The sequence below is a fragment of the Narcine bancroftii genome, chromosome 9 (genome assembly GCF_036971445.1).
Source record: "Narcine bancroftii isolate sNarBan1 chromosome 9, sNarBan1.hap1, whole genome shotgun sequence".
NCBI lineage: Eukaryota > Metazoa > Chordata > Chondrichthyes > Torpediniformes > Narcinidae > Narcine > Narcine bancroftii.
In genome coordinates this window covers 107867608-107889787 of record NC_091477.1, presented here as the reverse complement: position 1 = coordinate 107889787, position 22180 = coordinate 107867608, and the positions used below count along the sequence as shown (strand labels likewise).

The 22180-nt window shown below is 39.1% G+C and overlaps 1 protein-coding gene across 1 annotated transcript in view; it reads right to left on the bottom strand.

The window, feature by feature from the left end:
• The window catches only part of sphkap (SPHK1 interactor, AKAP domain containing), an 80263-nt gene that overhangs the window by 10348 nt on the left and 47735 nt on the right, over positions 1-22180 (bottom strand). The window contains exons 5-8 of the mRNA XM_069899114.1: positions 21563-21700; positions 14746-15040; positions 9399-13137; positions 2004-2168 (exon numbers count right to left, since the gene is read on the bottom strand). Of these exons, the coding sequence (XP_069755215.1) occupies positions 2004-2168; positions 9399-13137; positions 14746-15040; positions 21563-21700 (4337 nt within the window). The remainder of the gene's footprint in view (positions 1-2003; positions 2169-9398; positions 13138-14745; positions 15041-21562; positions 21701-22180) is intronic.

Here is a 22180-nt window from a genome sequence, read left to right as displayed (position 1 = left end):
AGATGTCAGATAAGTGATTTTTCCAGTTGTTGGAGATTGCATATTGTGTGATTGGTGAGCCAAAGGCAAAGCATACTAATTTTAAACATCAGTATTTTTATCTATTTTATTGCCAGTTGCTTGAGGTTGCCAGTTGCTAAAATTCCGGTTAACAGGGGTTTACTGTACATCCTAATCATAGCAAAGAATCAAGTACCTTGGGAGGATTCTCGGTTATATAGGGGCAATTATCAAGGTGTTCACTAAGCAAAAGTGAGTTTAAAAAGCAGTGACATGGCAGGACAACAAGTGTTATGCTTGACAGCCCACTGGTTGTCACTTCAAAAGTGCAAAGAAAATCAATTTAGTTCAAGGCTGCACAGGAGAGGCCACTTGTGTGGACAGGAGATGATGAAAGCTGGGATGAGAGCTTGGAGTGAGGGTCAACTAATACAACAACCCATCACATTCATGCTGGAAGGATTGGCTGCAATCTCCTTTTAAATCTCTGTGAAAAGTTGGTTCAGATTCTTCTATTCTTCTCAGCATATGATACATATGTCCACCATTGAAGACACCCAACTATAGGAGCTGGAGTGGAACCTTCACCTTTGTCATGAACTATGTTTGGCTCAGTTAGCAGGATTCTCACCTCTGAGTCAGTAGGCAAGAATACATGGCTCAGTTTGTAGATGTGGGCACGAGGAATGAAACTGAGACTCTAGTGCAACTCTGAAGGAGTGCAATGTTCTATGAGGTGCCATCCTTTGATGTAATAGTAAGCTGAGATAGTGTAGCCTCTCTAGTTGGATGAAAATGATTCCATTGTACTGCAAAACTCCTGGTACTGGAGCACCCTGAGGAAACTCACGCAGACACGGGGAGAACATAGAAACTCCTTACAGACAGCGCAAGATTCAAACCTAGGTCACTGCCATTGTAATAGTGTGGCGCTCACCACTAAGCTAAACATGCTGCCCCATTGCCATATTTGATGGCTATATCTTGTTGAATGGTGTAGCAGGCTTGATTGGCCTACTCCTGCTCTGACATCTTGTGTTTACTTGTAGGGATAAAGGAGGTCACGAGGGCGGGGGTTGAAGGAAGGAGGAGTGAGGATGTGGTGAGCGTTTGGGTTGGTGCAGTTTGGAAAGCATTGACAACCAGATTGAAGGTTGGGCCCTGTCAGAACAGGAGCTTGTGTAGTCAGACAACACAGACAGACCTGGCGTATGGGAAGCAGTTTGGAAGAGTTACATAATGTTGACTCTACATACGAGTTTCCATGAAAATGTTTAATTTCCTCAAGGAGATTATCATCAAAAAATATGAAGGTCTCATGCATGCAAATAATATTCAACTTCACTTGGATCTAACTATGCAAAATATTACTTCTGATGTCAATTAATTGCTGCCTTAAGATTGATTCTTCATGACATTCTTCTGAACTGGTCTGTTTCCCTACCTGCTTAACTATTTGTTCCAATGTTTCATTTTAACCACTTTCAGGTGGCCAGAATACCTGACTGTAAAGCCGCCTATTCTACCCCAACGCGGCTGTCAGGTGGCCACCTGAAAGTGGAGAACCCGGCTAGGAGGAGCACTTGCCTAACCCTCCTCCTGTTGGTATATTCTCCAGCTGGGAGAATTCCCCCATTGCACCTGAAAGAAGCAGTGGGACTATGGCCACAGTCCACAGGAGCTGGCATTCGCTCAGACATGGCTCTCCTTCAGCCGGCACGTTCAGGTGACAGGAAGGCATCTTCTCCGTGGCCACCTGAACGTCCCAGCTGCACTCCCCCAGCTGCGTCTGCCAGCGCGCTATCCGCATCCGAGCACCTGAAAGCAGATTTTTGTGTGATGGATAGGAGAAGGCTCGTGAAATAGATTCATTTTAATTTGCTGGAGGACTGATTAGATCCCTAACATTTTGTAATAAGCCTGCTGTGTTACGACAATAAATTTAAATTACAATCACACAGCCTCTCATTCTTCACTGAACACATAGCAATACTCTTAATGACCTTTCACTTAGATGAAGATAACTACTGCTATCTTCCGCATGGTCTTCCTCATTAATGAGCTGTGACCAGCTCCCCATGCTGTCATCACTGGTGCTTAAGCTGCAGGGAGTCTCTTCAGGTGTGGCCTTCTCTGTCGCCACCAGATTCTTCATGTAGCTGATGGAGCTAAAGTAGAAAGAGAAAATCAATTAACAGACAAGCTGAAAGAAAAAAAAACAATAATTTGCCATTCCTCCCTTAATCCATACAGTAGCTGGAAGGTTGGACAATGCACTTAGTTTTTAGACATGCAGCATGGTAACAGGCCCTTTTGGCCCACAAGGCATTTTACTGCACAATTACACCCAATGAGCCTACAACCCCCGGCATGTTTTGAAGGGTTGGAGGAGACCCATACATACAAACACGGGGAGAACATATACATTCCTTACAGTCAGCGTGAGACTCAAACCCTGGTCCTGAATGCAGTGTTGCGCTAACCACTACTCTTAACAGAACTGCCCATGGTTTCAAAGTCTTTCCAATGACATTCCATCCAACAGGACATAGTTGATGCCAATTGGAATCAATTTTATATTACTTGTCAGCAGACCTGTGACTTTTTCTTTTTGTGAACAAAAACATCATGGGTTTTGTGATTCACTTCATCATGATCTCCAAAGTGTGTAGTAAGTGTGTAGCAGATAGTTTTGTGAACACTTTCGGTCATTTCTGAGGCAGTTTTCACACGTTGGTTGGAGAATAGAATTCAGACACAGGTAATTTACAGAACTATGTTGTATTTCTATGCTATAATTGAAATAAAGTGCTAGAACTAGCCATGAGTGGTGACCTATGCAATGGTTGCATAATGGGGTTCATTGTTGCAGTGGATTAGTCATCTGACATGCATCCATTAGTATCCCTCACCAATATTATGAAAAACAGATGATCTAACCTTTATAAGGTTGCTTCAGTGGGAGTCTGGAGCATTTGTAACATTACAACAGTGACTAAACTTCAAAAGGATTAGCTGACCTGAGGTTCTAAAAGTCACCAAAATAATGCAGGACTTCCTTTTTTATCCATTAAATGGTAAATACTGGAAAACAAAGTTGTATAATTATCAGGCAAAATGCTACTGTGAGTTTTGTACCACTGAAGCTAATAGAAAAGGTGATTACTCACCTTCTTATGGATCTGAATCATAATTCCAGATATGACTGAGACATATTAATGCAAAGAATGTGGCTGGTCACATCAACACAGAATGCTTCATTCAGCCGGCAAATGCCATATTAGCTGTTCCTCACAATAAAATTTGAGCAGTAGAATATTAATATAATCCATCCAGGCTATGGAAACACAAGAGAATGTGGATGCTGGAAGCCGGAACAAAAAGCAAACTGCTGGAGGAGCATAGCAGGTCAAACATCAAGCATGGAATTAAAGGGTTTGATGATTAAGGTCAGAACCTTACTTCAGAAGGATGAAGGACTAGGAACATAAATAGATAAGAGAAGCTAGAGTTGACAAGCAGAGGGGAGATTTCATGGGATGTTTCAATATCAAGGAAGGTCTTAAGCAATTAAGAGAAATGTGAAGAATAAGATGATCGACAGAGCCATCAAAAGGAGCCTTGAGAAATAAAATCTGAAAAAAGAGCAGTGGAATCAAATTGTATTTCTGCTTTTCAAAGAAAGTAGTTATACACTTGAGGAAAATAAACATTGTGGAGTTATAAGGAAAGAAATGGGTTGATCTTTTAATGACCTTTCAAAGCTGTGAGATTCAATAAAAGGTGGTGGAATGGGGAGGTGGCAGGAAACAAAATAGTTAGATGTTCATTTATTTCAATTAATTGAGATGACTAATTCTTAAGTTTATTTTTAATTTTTGCGAAAACATTTGTAAAAATTGAAGCAGAATAATTTAATCATAAGTGTGGTGAAATAGAACAGCTTAGTATTTCATGATAAGCTTCATCTCATAAAGTGTGACCTTGCTCCACCTTGATGGAGATGATGGATGAAAGAATGCCAAAAGACATGAATAGGTCAGTTCAAAATGCAAGAAGAAACTAGGTTAATATTCCTGAGTCATTTTACTTGCAAGTAATAGGAGAGTCCATAGCAGTAAAACCTTCACACAATTTTTGAAAAAGGTGTCTACAGTTCGTGGAATCAGGATCATGACTGTAGAGAAGGTCATTATTTGGCTCTTGATCTGTGCCATTTATAGAACAATCCATTTAGTGCCATTCCCTTGCATTTTCCCTGCTGCCTGTAAATTACACTAGGCAACAGTTTTTAAAAAAAGGTTTGCTGCCTAAAAAAACATTGGGAATTATGTTAGATGATAATTTCAGATTTGCTGTATCAGGTAGGAAATTGGAGGAACATTAAAATAAGTTTTATTGAATTTAGCATGTTTAATCACATTATGGCACTGAAGCATTGCGTTAGTTCAACTGATCTAAAAATGTTTGGCCGCTGATTTTCATTTGCACTCAGCTTCTGATGCCTCTCATGTCAGTGTCCAACAATAGTTGAATTCTAGTTGCCCTGATAGTACTTTTCCATGATCACAGTGTCCCAGTGAAACCTTTCACCTTGTCCATCAATGACAGCAGGGAAGAAGTACAAGTGAGAATGCAGAAAATGAATTTTCAATGACATGTTGCACTTTGTGGTTTTGTACACTTGAAGTAGACTTAAAACATAATAGGAAATCACAAGATGGGTTATATCTATAAAACACTGCATATATGAGGATTTTAGGTGATTTTCGTGATCAGCAGTCCAAAATACATAAAATACAGCCAAAAAGTGTTCAGAAAGCGACATCTTCATTGTCCGGTGTTATTTACCTTGAAATCGTTCCTAATTTTATTTTGAAAGCTGAAGTTGAATCTCCTTTTATCACACTTTCAACTGGTGAATCCCATGTTATAACTTATGACACAGAAGCTTTTCCTCTCATCACTCTTGAATCTGTTGCCAAGCACTTTAAATCTGAGTCCTCTGGCCCATGATACCTTTACAAAATGGAATAGTTTCTCTTCAGTTGCTCTAACTCAGTTTGTCAAGATTTTGTGCGCCTTTTATTAAATCTCTCCTCATTTTTCTCAACTCCAAGGAGAACTCCCAATTTGCTCATCTCTCCTTATAGTTGAAATCCTTTATCTTGGGATCTATTCTATGTGCTCTCTTTGAAGTCCCCACATAATTCTTAAATCTGGCAACCAGAATTGGAGAGACTGTTCCAGTTGTGGCTTTAAAAGCATTTTATAATACTTACCATGTAATGCAGTGCTCCAATGCTTTATTAAACCAATGTAAAGCATTTACAATATATTAATGTTCACCTCTTGCTGCACCCATTAAGGTTTGTACCACTATGTGTTGTCTCTTTATTCTTGCTGACAAACTGGATTTGTCAGGTTTAAATATTAGCCACATGCCTCTGTCCATTCTAACGGTCTATGTCCTCTTTAAGGCCATAAGAAATAAGAGATGAATTAGGCCATTCAGCCCATCAAGTCAGATGTATTTTTCCTCATTCTTCTGCATTCTCCCCATAACACTTACTAATCAAAAACTTACCACTACTCTCCTCATTACTTACCATTCTAAGTTGAACCAATTGTCAATTTGAAAAATTTATCTTGCATAGCCTTGTCAGTCATGAATATATATACCAAGAAAAGTAGTGATTGCTCCACTGACCTCAAGAAAATTTCCCTCCGGTTTAATAAACAACTAATTGCTTATTTCTCTCTTCTGTCCCTAAACCAATTTATTTTCAATGCTGTCACCGACTCTCTTATTCTCCAGGCTTACATTTGACTGACAATCAAAAATGTATCATGTCAATTAGGGTTAATAGGTCAACTGGAAACAGTCTTTACTTAAAACAACAATATTTCCCCAGCAATGAGAGTTTATATTCCTGTTACATGCCAAAGGCTAATAATGTATCATTGGGAATTGAGCAGATCAGACAGTAATTATCCAATCTTCTAATAATTACCTGAAATAGCCAATCACACAAGTGCAATCTCATTTGTAATTATTAATGGATATTTTCTCTCTAACGATGATGAACTTCCTCTGACCTTGAGAAGGACTCTCATTAACAAGTGTCTTTGGGTGACAACAACACAACCACAGAAGCTTGTGACAGCTAGTTCAAGATTAAACCTGTTAAATTTAGACTTACAACACAGCAACAGGTCCTTTCGGCCTGTGAACCCGTGCCGCACAATTACACCCAATTAATCTACATCCCCTGGCACGTTTTGAAGGGTGAAAGGAAACCTGAGCCCCCAGGGAAAACCCACGCAGACACAGGGAGAATGTACAAACTCCTTACTGAGAGTGCAGGATTCAAACCCATGTCCTGATCACTGGCGTTGTAACAGCATTGCGCTAACTGCTACGCTAAACATGCCGCCCCAGTTACCTCCAGTGAAAAAGAGATTATCCCTGAGGAGCAGCCTGTAAAATGGAAAATAATTTAATGAAAAACTGCTCTAAGCCAGAAATAACTCAAACATTGACATCGCCAGAGTTAAAGGGCTTAAACTCTTCAAGCTTCTGTGGATTGAAAGGGAGCAGATTTTGCTTTGGCCCTTTAGTTGTGTGCTATTAGTCTTCAAAAAGTAGGTAACAAATTGGTGTTTCCTGATTATTATAATTATTACAATATTCCAACAAGTATTTGGAGGACAACATCAGAACAATTTGTTGTGACTCACCTCAATTATGTACCTCCAGCTATGGTACCAATCTTTATCATACCATCACAACCAATCTTGGCACTCTCAATGCTGAGCATAGAACCAGTAGGTTTAAATCCTTCATCCAAGATGAGTACATCTAATTTATGTCCAAAACCGTTAAAACTTTAGTGAATCGAAAGAACCAAAGACTTGTTGATCCAAACTGAGGATTTTATTAACTAAAAGACTGGAGCATATCACAAGTAGGTCGACCAGTCCAGAATGACCTGCTCTGGCTAGGAGCAATCCTTTAAGACCTGCCAGTAGGTGTGGCTACACTCTCAGCCAATCACAGTCATCCTACACTACCATCTGTACGTATGTACATATACACATTGGTGATAGAATCTGTACTATCACAATGGACATAAGCAATATGATTGTACTCTATCAAAATGGTAAGTAGAATGATTCCTTGCATCCTGTCTGGCATTTATCCTTCATCCCACATGAAATTATTTTCCTCAGCATCTCATATCTGTTCTGGTACCAAATTGGACATTGTGTTTTCCTTTATGTCTGAAGCACCTAATTGTCTGGAAAGTATTTGGGAGTTCTAAGTTTGTGAAATGGGCCAATTTATTCAAACTAAGCCTTGCCTTTTTCAGACAGTCAAACTATATTGCCAAGAAAATTCTGGAATGCAACAAAACATTTGTCTCTCGCTAACATCATGTCCTACACTGACAAGTGGCAAGCAATGTTTGCACCACACAAGAATCAGGCAATGATGGCATCCAATAATCATCCATCTATTACCCTCTGATATTCAATGGCCATGAATCCCCAACTATCAATATCTTGGAGGTTACCGCTGACCAGAAGGTGAACTGAAGCAGATCAGAGGCTGGGAATCCACACTCTTCAACTCACCTCCTAACTATTCCACCATCTACAAGGGTCAAGTTAGGACTGTAATGGAATAATCTATATTTGTTAGATGTGTGCAGTCTAAACAACACTCAAAATGCTTGAGATGCAGGATGTAGCAGCCTGCTTGATTGGCACCCTATCTACATTCGTTCATTTTCTCTACCACCAATGCAAAAATCACTTAATTGACTCACCAAGGCTCCTTAGAGAGCCCCTTCCATGACCTCTACCAGCAGGGAAGCAAAAGCTTGGAAACACCACCATCTAGAAGTTTTGCTCCAAGCCATACTAGAAATATATCAACGTTCCTTCCCTGTCAGTGAGTTAAAATCTTGGTATCCTTCACTTAACAGCATTGTGGGTACACCCACAACTCAAGCTCTGCAGCCATTCACCACCACTATCTCAAGGGGAATTAGGAATGAGCATTTCAATACTAGCTCAGTCTGCAAAGCCCATCTCTCTGAATGAATTAAAAGAAGACTTATTTGGCTGGCATGCTCTTGCCAGTTGAATCCATTCCAGGATTACTGCCAACTCAAAATCAAAGTGCAGCAGTTGCAGAAAATCTGAAATAAGAAATGCTGGAAATATTCCAAGAATGAAGCTGAATCCGAGGAGTATCAGACGGATTGACCACCTGATGAAAGGTCAGTTTCCTGACGCTACGAATTTCCATTATTTTCTATTATTATCACGATCCCTTATACAAAATGATTCCCTTATTATTCACTAATATGACAGAAATTCCACAACACTTGTCAAAGGAACATTTTGTTTTTATATATATCTATAGTGATGTTGAATTGATAGAATTTTAATTCAACCTTTTAAAACTTTTTAAATTTTAGAGGTACAGCACAGTAACAGGCCCTTCTCGTCCATGAGCCCATGCCAGCCAAACATACCAAATAACCCACAAACCCAATATGTTGACCAAACTGGATTCAAATTATGGTCGATGGCACTGTGTAATAGACACTTTCAACTTGCATTCAGTGGATGAGAAATTTACCATTATTAAGTTCTATTGTCTTGGCATTGAATGGAAGGAAAGAGGATAGGAACCTGACCTGTGATGCTATTACTTTCACAGAGAAGAGTGAACTATTGTTTCATACTGTGGCATTATTAAACCAGCCTTCCTTTGAAATGGATTTTAATTCATATCTAAACAGAGCCATTATTTGTCTAAAAACAGTCAATCGACATTACAAGCTGTCCAGGGAATTAGTGAAAGCAAATATGTTAATTCATTTATTGCCATTATTTAGATCACTTTCATAAAATATGTTGGAATGCATTCGTGAGTGATTTGAAGCCTCAAATGCAATAAATGTAACATTTTGAAGGAGCCAATACTTTGGTGCTAAACTTATCTTAGAACCCTCTTGGGAATGAATTGCATCCTGTAGTGAGGCCCCTGTATTGATCACTCCCTCTGGTGTTAAAGTCCTTGGAACTAATTAAGGAGAGATAAATAGAACAGCTAATCAATACTCTCACATATGTTTAATGTTGGTAACCAATTTTCTGCCCTGTGGCTCCAAAGTCATTCTACTGCTAGAGATTTTCATTGTCTCATGTTGCTTACTGGGTCATAATAATGAGTCATTGTTATATGACTAACAATGCGGATGGGGTGCTGTTCCAGTAAACTGAACTATCCTATGCTTAGGGTTACATTCCAGTTTTAACACAAAAATATAACAAAATATTTTTTCAAATGTTATTGCAGATCACTTTATTTTGGTATTTACCTCAATCCCAGGGAAGCAGATTCAGTTTGCCCTTCAGAATCAACTTCAGTAAGTTTCTTTTCCATCACTCTCTTAGCGCTGCAGACAGCCTTTCCCTGAGGGCATAGCTTGATCTCCTGCTGATCATCCTCTATGTGAATTAAAGGGACTTCCCTTGGATAGCGGGACATTTTCTTTTTCTTCACTGCTGCCCGCTCATGTGAAGTGATGCTCTTCTTGTTAGACACTAATTTTGGTTTCTCTGCTCTGTGGACATCCATCTCACATCTTTTACTTACAATTCTGGAGTCATGGGGTGCAGTTTCAATTGAACTCTGTTGGCTGCTGCGGATTGATTTCCCACATTGAATAGTGTCTGCTACTACCTTGGTCGGACACCATTCAGTGCATTGCTGCGCAGTTCCTGACAACTGTTCACTGCCCTGATTGTCAGCTTCATCACAGATAATTTTATTTTTTCTCATGAGGGCCTCAATGGAATTTGACCAAGTTTCACTTATCAGCATGTCAGTGATATGGTTGGTTTTATTCTTCTGATATAAACAGGAATCTGTTAGGGATTTATACAGGTTGGTGGACAATGCTGCATCATCAAGGTGAATGTTCAATGTGTTTCTGCGACCATTCTGAGCAAAGCTGTCAAGTGAGTTGGCTTTCACAGGGGGAATTACTGTTAATCTTCCCTCTGATGCTCGTCTGTCTGGCATTGAAGACTGTCTGACACATACAGTTGTTCGCCCAGCAGAGGGGATCAGCATATTGTGAAAATCTTTGTTGGCTTTCATCTCTTTGCTTTCTTTATCCAGTTCATGGAGCATGTACCTGTAAAACTCTTCTGTTATACTCTCGGTACTAGACTGTTTTGACAGGCATGTTGTATTTACACCGAGGTGCCCATTCTTTCTGTACACCTGCTGCACAGCTGCATTTAAAATATTGCTGGCATGCTTGCTGGCATAATAGTCCAGCAACAGCTCAAATCCCCAGCCTTCATTTTCCATCTGATTCATCATGAAGTTGGAAAACTCATCGGTGATACTCTCGCAGCTCGATTGCTTTGAGATGGAACTGGCCCTGCTTGTTGTCTGCCCAAATTTAGTCATGGCGCCAAGGGCAGCCCATGAGTTGTTGGAGTCTGCATCCTCTTCTGGAATGCTTTCATAACTGGATGTCTTTCCCCTGCTCCACCTGTCACCCAGTAGCCTGTTTCTCGCTAGCCCCTGCCCTTGCCTCACGGAGTCTATTACTGTGAGTTCAGCAGAATTCACGATTTTCGCTGTTACCTCATGGGCGAAGTTGTTAATTTGGTCTAAGGCATCGTCAAAGTTCAATGATTCATCAACCACTCTGTTCATTAGTTTTTCCTTTAGCTCAGGCTGCTCTTGTGTTTTCCTTTTGATTTCACTAAGTCTGGGTGGCTTAAGTCTCTTGGTTGTTGAAGTCTGAGATTCCTTACTCCTTGTGTGAGCCCTTGAGGAAGATGTCTGTGGAACCAGGAATTTCTCGTGGTCTCCGAGTTGCGTATTCCATGGACAGAACCAAGGCTGCTTGGCGTTTGTATTTTCAAGATAAATGGCTGCCATTTCTGTGGCCATGGAAACAACTGTTTTGGATACCTGGTCAGCAAACCCATTTATTGAAAGATTTGTATCATTTGACTTTTCTGCCTGAAATGAAGATTTAGATGGACTTAAAGTAATTTGTTGACTTATCATAAGGAGGTTCTGATCTTTATCTGGCTGAGATTGGGCTCTGATGTCTGTAAGTGCACTGGCGTAATTACATGTATGAACTTGTGCTGCACGGCCATATCTGCTATCCATCTCACAAGCATCAATGGAGAAAGATGAATTTGTATCTTTCTCACATACTTTCTGCTGATCTTGTGGGACAGCAACATTGGTGATTGCAGTTCCAGAATTCTTCGATCTCAGTTGATTGGTTAAATTGTGTGCAATATTTGAACAGTCACTATTTCTCCTGCTGTGAAGGCACTTTGAAGTCAGGTTCACCTGCTGCGACAACTCTGCCCCAGCAGATTTCTCCACGAAGATTGAGGGGTCTGTCCGGTTCTCTTCATCAGAAGGTATATGACCAAATTTTTCAACACTATCAGATGTATTACAGTTCACTGATATTCCATCCTGATCGCTGGGGGGTTTTAAATCCTTGTTTATTATTCCATCATCTTGAAAGAGTATGGCAACATCATTATGCCCAACAATGTCCTTAATTTTCCTGCAAGTGAAATACAATATACTGAAGAGAGACTTATTAGCACTTTCAATAAATATATTGGTTGTATTTACACTGGAATTATTTTCTTTTTCTTGATGTTTGTTTTCCACTCTACTATTTGCTTCTTCAAAAGAATGTTTAAGAATTAAATTTGACATATTCAAGGCAAAATCATCTTTTGACAATTCCTCCCAATGGGAGACTTTTGGTCTTGTCACTGTTTCAATTATTTTTTGGTCCACAGATTTCATAAATCCGCCAACACTTCTGTAATTATCTGGCTTTGTAAGAATGGTGGCTGCTTCTTTGAACAGCACCTCAGCAATATCGTAAGCAAATGAATCCACGCAGCTGCTGATGCTCACACTGCACTGGAGGGTAACCGCAGCAGAGGTTTCTGCAGCAGACAGGAGGCCACTTGAAGCAGCAGAGAAGCTAATATCTGGCTCATCATTTAACCCTGCAACTCCTATGGCACTGGCCACCTGGGTCACACCATGGAGAGCTGAAGAGAATGAGAAGTTCATGTTACCACAGTCAGAACCACAGAGCAAGGCTTCGTCTCCTTTTTCCCCATTGCAAGGAAAATGCTCTGTGATATCATATAAGGCTCTGTCCATCTGTAGACTCTCAGTAATATATGGGCTTGAAATAGTCCCTATCACATTTGCAGCACAAACCAGAGCCACCTCCACAGAACTCAGAGGCAATCCAGTCGACGTAGAATTATTCTGGTCAATTGTGTGTTCCTGTACATAACCTGAAGTTTCGTTCAATGGACGAGAAGCTAATGTAGGACTGCAATGTTCTTGCCATTCTGAAACATTCTCACAATTGTCTGGACTTTGAACAATAACAATTTTGGGAAGAATATTCCATGGTCGAGAAGGATTTAATAAGCTTGCTTTTGTGTTGCTGGGTGAAAGGGCATCAATGCTTTCAGTGGAGATGCTGACTGCAGCCTCTGTTGTAGATGTAGGCTCTGATTGAGACAATCTAATAAAGGCATCCTGCAAAACTGACTCTGCTAAATTTGAAGCATAATCACCATCCGTGCAGTGATTCTCCTTCAGAGATGGGGAGGTACTATTTTTATCTTCTGTGTCCTGTATGTCTACTGGCGTTACTGGAATGTTGGTTTGAAGGTGCATATCAACACTTTCGATCGTGCAAGCGTTGTGGTATTCCTCCAGACTAGAGTTTGCTGAATGGTTTTTATGAGGAGATTTTAAGGCAAGTCTTTCTCTTTGTGTATTTCTTTCTGATTTATGCCTCCCACCTCCTCTTTCTTCAGGAAAATGCTTACCCTCACAGCAACACAATGGGGCAATTTCAGAGCTTTCCTCATCTGCACATTTATGCACTAAAATATCTTGGAGATTGCATGTCTTATGGCAAAATAAATTGTCTTTGTTTTGTCGCATTTGTAAGAGAACCCTGGATTTTGCTTTTGATGGTTTAATACCTCGTGCTGGATCAAATCCATTATTTCTGGGAGGGTCTGAAAAGAAAAGAAAAGTTTAAGAGCATTGTATCTATTCAATTCATATATTGTTCTTTTCAATTTGAACAATATTTTAATACTAGATATACAAATGGGAATCTTTTACTAATGTTGCATTTTAAACTGTGACTCAAATTTATTTATACAGTTTAGCCTCTATTTCTTGTTCATCATAGCTCCAAATAGTCTATAATTAATCATAAATTTATAAAAGTGACCTTTAAGGATGGAAAATGGCATTGAGGTAAAAGATTTTCTTCAATGGGGAAACAGAGGGTTTGAAAGGCCTATTCCTGTTTCTACTTGATTTTAGTTTAATTTAGAAATACAGCATGGCAACAGACCCTTTTGGGCCATAAGCCTGTGCCTCCCAATTAATCCACAAACTCCTCCCCCTTCAATGGTGGGAGGAAACTAGAGCATCAGGAGGGAGCCCACGCAACATCGGAAGAATGTACAATCTCCTTATAGACAGTGCTGGATTTGAACCAGGGTTGCTGTCTCTCTAACAGCATTGCACTAACCGCTACACTAACCGTGCATAGCTTCTCACACTCTTAATGACATGTTCATTGCAGAATTATTTGAGGTAAAGTGAATCAGCAGAACACTGAAAGAACTCTCCAGGTCAAACAGCATCTGGGGAAGCAAAAGGTGATGATTTGAGTCAAGACCCTGCATCAGGGTTCAAAGTTCATAGACTTTGATAATGCTTTTGGCAACATTCATGGAAGCATTCTGCACACACACACACACACACACACACACACACATGTGTATATATATAGATATATATATAGATATATATAGATATATATCTATATATATACACACATACATACAATCCTCTATATATACAGTATCATCAAAGCTTTTCCTCCAACTTTACAGGCACAGAGGATTACAGTGAGTTCAGTTTATTAAGGAAGAGTAAAGAGGGCATTTTCTTCAATATTGCCATTGATTGATTGATTGATGCACAATATAAAGTATTCTAAGTGACCAAGGAGCATATGGGCGGGGGGGGGATGGTGGTGGGGGTGGTGACTGCCTCCCCCCCCCCACCAAATTTGGACAAAACAGTGGGGAAAACAATATTTCTTTTAAGTTGCATGTTGTGTGATTTGTGCCAACTGTGTATCGTTGATTGATAAAAAGACTTTATTAGAAATTGGTACTTGTACTTTTATCCGTGTTAAATTTCAGGGAAATCAAACCCTCTGCCCCCCTTAACCAAAGAGTCCCCACATGCCCATGTAAGTGACATTGGGTGGACAGTCTTCACATCCTTTGAAGACTTTATGTTGCAGCTGCATCTGCTCTCTCCATTTATAAATCACTGGAAATGGGGAATGTGGTTGCCTGCCCATCAACTAGATTTTCAGACTTGAGAAGCTAGCTTTAAAAAAAATGTGTGTAGGAAATCTTCATTGTAAAATAAAGTGTCCAGTCATCATGCACAACAACATTGTTTTAGAGAGTGTTAATTATGCACATTAATTTTGATTTTGTCTAGTGTTGGCTGTAGTTCTCATATAACATTTAAATGAGGAATAAACATTAGTAGAGATCTTTTTGACTAATAGTTTTAAAAAAAAGTCTTGCCTTTGAGGTCATTGCTGGCTTCATCTCCCTCATCGGTGAATTGTTCAGAGGCAGTGAGAAAGTCCTCTTCAATGGACGAACCTGAATAATTAGTCTCCTCCTCTGTCTTCCAATTGGCAGTGTTGACAATATGTTTTTTCTTTCCTTTGAAGTAATCTAGTCCAATCATGCATTTGTTGATTTCATAGATAACACAGGCCATATCATTCTTTCTACACTTTCTTGCTGACTGAAGCAAGCAGACATCAGGGGGTCTGGGCCATTGACCAGGAGGTGGGAGGCACTCATCTTCCTTCTGATCCAAAAAAAAACATCGATCAACTTGGACATGGCACTTGATTAATTGTCTATTTAAAATATACATAACAATTTAAAAAGAAAAATTAAAATCAGCAGTGTTTTAATGGAGCAGATTTAAAAAATTGCTGGAGGATCTCATCAGGTCGGACAGCATCTATGGGTAAAAACGGTCAGTCAATGTTTCAGGTCTGGTCTTTTTATAAATAAGAGATGTTTCCATCTCTCCTTTACCAAATTCTGGACAATTTTTCTTTCTCTCTCAAACTTTTCTCCCCCTTCAATGTTTTCTCCCTTTATGTCTTTCCACCTTTCACACCTTCTGTCCTCTACCCTAATCACGTCTGTGCCCCTCCCCAGCTTTTCCCCTTTCTGAATGTACATAAAATCACCCCCTTCTAATCTAATAAAGGTTGCATATCCAAAATGTTGACTGACCATTTCTCCTTATGGATGCAGTCTGAACCGCTGAGTTCCTCCAGCAATTCTTTGTCTACTTAAGATTCCAGCATCTGCAGCTTTAGTTTTCTCTAGTGTTTTAATGGAGTTAGCAATGGTTGTGTTGCAGAGTTGTTGTTGCATTTTAAGTTTACCATAATAGCTTATGGCACCTATTATGCTTTTGTTGGATTCACGTATGTGGCTTTTAACTTTTCACAAGATCAATGATGTGCCAACTGTTAAAGGAGTAAAACACAAAAATCTGCAGATTCCAGAGTCGGTGTCAGAATCAGAACACATCTAATCAGGGGGAGGGGGGCATTAGGGTAACTGCTGTCCGTGGGGGGTGCGAGCGGCAGTTTTGTGTGCCATTGGTGCCGTTCATATTCGGATGGGGGGGACACTAACTCATTTGGAGGGGGACCTGTCCCGTGAATGACCCCATTGCCCCATGACGCCGACCCTGGCGGACTCCATGTTGAAGTAAAACTGGAGAAACTCAGCAGGTCAAGTAGTGTCCTTTATATCGCAAAGGTAAAGCAGTGTCCTTTATATTTTTCCATCTGGGCACTCTCCAGGCAGATGGCATTAACATTGACTTTTCCGGTTTCTACTAACCTGTTTCTTCTTCCCTCTCCCCCTTCCCTTCCCCTTTCCAGTTCTCCTCCTTACCTTCCTCCTCCCTTCACCTTGCCATCCCTTCTCCCCTTGATCTCTGTTGTCCCCTCTCTCCCTTCTCCACCCCTTCCCCCCTACTCTTGTTTGGACGCCTACTGACATTTTCCCATTCTTTGATGAAAGGCTCAAGCCTGAAACATCGGTTATGTATTTTTACCTTTGCTGTATAAAGGACACTGTTTGACCTACTGAGTTTCTCCATGTTTGTGTGTTTTTACTGCCCACTGTTTAAGTCAGCTGGGAATAGAGCAACACAGCAGAGTAACTGGCCATGCATCAGAAAGACTTGTTCCTTCTGCAATGTCTTTGGCTGAGGTGAAAAATCGACCTTCAGATCTAAGAAGTGAGTTCTGCAGGCAGGATTATGCTTGCACAGACAGATTTGTTATACTCTTTTGTGCAAAGTGTTCTGGTTGCTATGATGAATGGGACAGGTAAGCACTTGCCTACACTTTATATTCTGGATCTAGATCTAAGGAAAAGCTGCTCTTCATTAAGGAGGCTGATTAGAACAAAAAGGGACGCACAAGCCTTGATGAAGGATTCTGGCTTGAAACATTGACCATGTTTTTTTTCTCCCACTGATGCTGCTAAAGTTCCTTGCAGATTGTTTTTTGATTGGAAATTTTAAAAAAAAACTTTATTTCTCTTCCTTCCAGCTTGTGTGTAACAAAGCCTTAATAATTCAGACAATTAGTGGCTATTCAGAGAGCAGATTAGTAAGAATACCCTCTCTAACTTGAGACACTCTGGAGAAGAGATCACTGACATTCTCATAAAGGTTGATGAATTTTAGGCTCATTTGGAACTCTCTTTCCGAACACAGTTCTGTTTGATATTTATAATGTCTCAGTTTTTATTGAAGATTCTGAATAAAGTTTTAGAAATAAATAACATCTAGCTATATTTTGAAATATGTATCGAATATTTTAGTCACGTATTTATGATTATATCATCCTTATATTATCATTCTGTTCTCTTGACCATAATTTCACATCTATCAGGCAACAATAATGAAACAGAAAAACAAATGCCCTATTTGCTCATTTCAAAACTTTCATTTCATTAATTTGACCAATAAATAACCCACAAGCACTGCAATAAAGAACTTTTACTCCCTGTTCCCATGCTCCAGATTTCCAAAACAAAACATTGCCCGACTAATTAAAAATATAATGAATCTATCACAAATGATAATAAAAATTTTACTATTCAGTTTAATTAAAACACAGTTCTCTCAGGACTTGTTAAAAAATGGAAAGAAATTTATGGGCAATAGTCTGGTGTAATTAGCAAAGTGAACTCACTTTTGCAATGGTGATTGCTTTAGAAAGGAGATGAATGAAAATTGGCACATGAGCAATACCGAGTGACTCCTCATGGCTTCTACAGAGCAGAACTAAGTGTGAATGATTCATTTGTATGAAACTTACCCTCCATTACAATAATTTATTTCAAAAAGTAATTCCAAGGAGATATTTTGTTCTCCAGTAAAATTTAGTTGTAGGAAGCTCAGACAATTGTGGTTATTTGACATATGATTCTGGAAGAAATCATCAAAATATTCCATAAAAGCAGTCAAAAAATGACTTCGCACATGATGTAGAAAATGGACCCAGCTAGGTTGCTTTTGAAATTGTACTCTGGCCATTCAGTAGTGATGTGGGAAGGCCTCATTTTAATGCATATTACCAAGCTTGGATTGCCATGGGTATTTTTCAGATCCCTCTGCTCCTTCGTCAAACATCTGCATTTAATTATTGAACTGATGATGTTGCATTTGTTAAGTACAGTGGATAAGAAAGGTTAAGAGGGATATGAGTTAAAAGCAGGAAAATGGAACTTGCTTGGTTGGCATGAGGGACGTGAGCTAAGGGGGTATTTCCATGCTGTAGAACTATCATTGCTTCAAAGAAACAGAAATGTAGAAGGCATCCAATTTCAACAACTTTGCATAGATTTTCATGAGTTTCAAGAAGTTTGCAGATCGCTGGGTTTTGTGATTTTGCATTTTGATATTATAATGAATGTTTATCAAATAAACTAAAAGTTATGCTTTTCTATATGTGGTACTGATCAGGAATATCAGTTTTATGGTGTCATGGAAATCAAGCTCCTTTAGATCATTAAAGAGACAAATCATCTTTGCATTTCCTTGCAAAAAGTATTTATGCTTAAGTCAACTGCAAGGGTGTAATTTGAATACTATTATCCTACTTATGAAAACAAGGAATTGATTATTGAACATTGATTTGTTTATATGGATAAAGTCATTGGTGAAGGTTAATTAAGGATCTGTTTAATTGCAGCCATTCACATTATGTTTCCTGTACCCAGGAGACATTGCATATCGGTTCCTAATTACTCACCGAAGAGATAAACTGCCAAATCCAGATTATTGTATCCTAATATTGTTCTTTAAACCAAACCTCAGGAGATCATCTCCTATTAATCGAGTTAATTTCCCTTCTCTGACACCAGATGTCCTTTCCTCTTTCGATGAAATATTATGTTGTGGACCAAGCAGCTATATTAACACCTCCTAACAATGAACTGTGATACTATTAACATCAAGAAAATGCCAGGAATTATAATTTCAATCAGAGGTGTGATGGAGATTGCAAATTTATTTTAAATAATGATGCAATAAAATAAACATGTTTTTCTCAATATTTGCCAATATGTTTTTGACATAATGCTAAGAGACCAACATCATCATTTCAAACCATAGAACCATAAAACATTACAACACAGAAACAGACCCCTTTGGCCATTCCAGTATGTATCGAACCATTTTTTTTGCCTAGTCTCATTGACCTGTACCTAGTCCATAGTCCTCCATACCTCTCCCATCCGCGTACCTGTCCAAATTCTTCTTAAATGTTAAAATTGAATCCGCATTCACCACTTCAGCTGGCAGCTTGTTCCACACTCCCATTACTCTCTGTGTGAAGAGGTTCCCCCTAAACTTTTACCCTTTCACCCATAACCCATTGGCTTCTGGCTGTATCTCACCTACTCTCAGTAGAAAAAGCCAGCCTACATTTACTCTGTCTATGCCCCTCATAATTTTAAATACCTCTATCAAATGCTCCAGGGAATAAAGTCCTAACCTGTTTAACCTTTCCCTGTTACTCAGTTCCTGAAATCCAGACAATATCCTAGTAAATATTCTCTGCACTCTTTCTATCTTATTGATATCTTTCCTGTAGTTAGGTGATCAAAACTGCACGCACTACTCCAAATTTGGCGTCAACAATATCTTGTACAACTTCACCATAACATCCCAACTCCTATACCCAATATTTTGATTTATGAAGGCCAAAATACAAAAAACTCTCTTTACAAGCCTATCTACCTGTGATTCCACTTTCAGAGAATTATGCATCAGTATTCCCAGATCCCTATGTCCTACTACACTCCTCAGTGCCCTACCATTTATAGTGTATGTCATTTCTTAGTTTCTCCTTCTAAAATGCAACACCTCACACTGCTTTAAATTCCATCTCCTATTTTTCAGCCCATTTTTCCAGCTGGTCCTGATCCCTCTGCAAGCTTAGAAAACCTTATTCGCCATTCACAATGCCTCCATTCTTCGTGTTATCTGCAAACTTGCTGATCCAATTTACCACATTATCATCCACATCATTGATATAGATGACAAACAACAATGGTCTCAGCAGTGATCCCTGAGGCACGCCACTAGTCACAGTCCTCCAGAATGAGAAGCAGTCATCCACCACTACACTCTGGCTTCTTCAGTCCAGCCATTGTCCAATCCAGTTTACTACTTCACCATGAATACCTAGCATCTAAACCTTCCTGATTAACCTCTTATGTAGGACTTTGTCAAAGGCCTTACTGAAGTCCATGTAGACAACAACCACAGTCTTTCCTTTGTCAATTTTCCTGGTAAACTTGTCAAAAAACTATACAAGATTGGTTAAACACAATGTACCATGCACCAAGCTATGTTGACTATCCCTAATCAGTCCATGGCTGTCCAAATATTGTATATCCGATCTCTTTGAACACCTTCCAATAATTTACTTACTACTGATGTCAAGCTATAATTTCCAAGGTTACTTTTGGAGCCTTTTTTAAACAATGTTACATCATGAGCTATCCTCCAAACCTCTGGTACCACACCCATGGCTAAGGTCATTTTAAATATTTCTGCCAGAACCTCTGCAATTTCTACACTCAAAATCCAAGGAAATATCTTGTCGAGCCCAGGTCATTTATCCACCTTTATTTGCGTTAAGACAGCAGGTACCTCCTCCTCTTCAATCTGTATAGGTTCCATGACCCCACTGCTTGTTTTCCTTACATCCCATGACTGTGCCAGTTTCCTGAATGAATACAGATGTAAAAACCCCATTTAAGATCTTCCCCATCTTTTTTAGCTCTATAGATAGCCGACTACTCTGATCTTCAAGGGAACCAATTTTGGCCCTTACTATCCTTTTGCTCTAACCCTTTGTGATTTTCCTTCACATTGTCTTCCAAAGCAACCTCATGTCTTTGTTGAACCTTTCTGGTTTCTTTCTTGAGGTTTCTCTTGAATTTTTTTATACTCCTCAAGACCTTATTTGCTCCATGTTGCCCATACCTGCCATACACTTCTCTCTTCTTCTGAATCAGATCCATATATCCCTCTTTCCTCATGCCTGCTAACTTTGCTTTTAATCCTGATAGGAACATACAAACTCTGTACTGTCAAAATTTCACCTTTGAATGTCCTCCACTTACCTCGCACATCCTTTCCCAAAAACAACTTATCCTAATCCTTGCATTCTAGATCCTTTCTCATTTCCTCAAAATTAGCCTCTCTTCAATTTAAAAGTCAACCCAATGCCCAGACCTATCCTTATCCATAATTAACTTGAAACTAATGGCATTATGATCACTGAACCCAAAATGTTCCACTACACATATTTCTGTCACCTGTCCTGTCTCATTCCCTAATAGATCCAGTGTTGCACTCTCTCTATTTAGTACCTTGATATACTGATTTAGAAAACTTTCCTGAACACATTTGACAAACTCCAAGCCACCCAGCCCTTTTACAATATGGGCGTTTCAATTAAAATCTCCTATTATCACAACCTAATGTTGGTTTCAAATATAAATGGGAACAAGTGTAATTTTTAACTCAATGCATTATAATGTCTTTCAACAACCCATCTTTCCAGTTTTCCACTTCATTACATGTATATTGATTTCTGGCTGACATTTACTTTTACCCATGCCTCATATGTTCTTTCTGAATGCCTCATCACATTTTATAATATTTTCAAAGTGGTGTTAGATTTGTGAATTTGAGTGATTATCCTGTTTGGTGATCATGTTCATTAAACACTTTTGTTATCAAAATGTGCCAGAGATACAAGTTCTGTACCTGAGTATCATCTGCCTTGTCTTGGCAGCTTCCTGGAGCAATTAATCCACTCACAAGCATAAATTCATGATCTTTCATCTGGCAAATGTTTAATGACTTGATGAGGTATGGGAGGTCAGGTGACACAGTATCCAATTTCTAAAAAATCAGAAATGAAAAGAAAAGCAGTCAGCTTATTTATTCATTCAATGCCTATCTTTCAGTGACCTTTGACTTTGACCTCACTAAGGAATAGGCACCTCTACCCCTCCTTAAGAGCACCTTGGGAGACTTTGGTGAAAGGCATTACACGATTACAAGTTATTGTCAAAAGCATTACTAGAAATCATGTATGGGACGAAATCATTCCCTTTCCCAAAGAATTTTAATGAGCCAGATTTAGTCTGTGATAATTCAATCATTTTGCATTCATTATCATCAATATTAGCCTTTAATTTATGATTAATCAAATGTAAATTTCATCTGTATCCTTGATAGGGTTTGAACATAAATCTCCAGATTATTACTTTGTACTTTTAGGGCAAAAACTAGTATTGTAGGTTGCCACCTTTTCTCACATTAAATAATTCAGATGGTATAGAACTAAATTAAAAAACAGAAAACTCTGAAAATACTCAG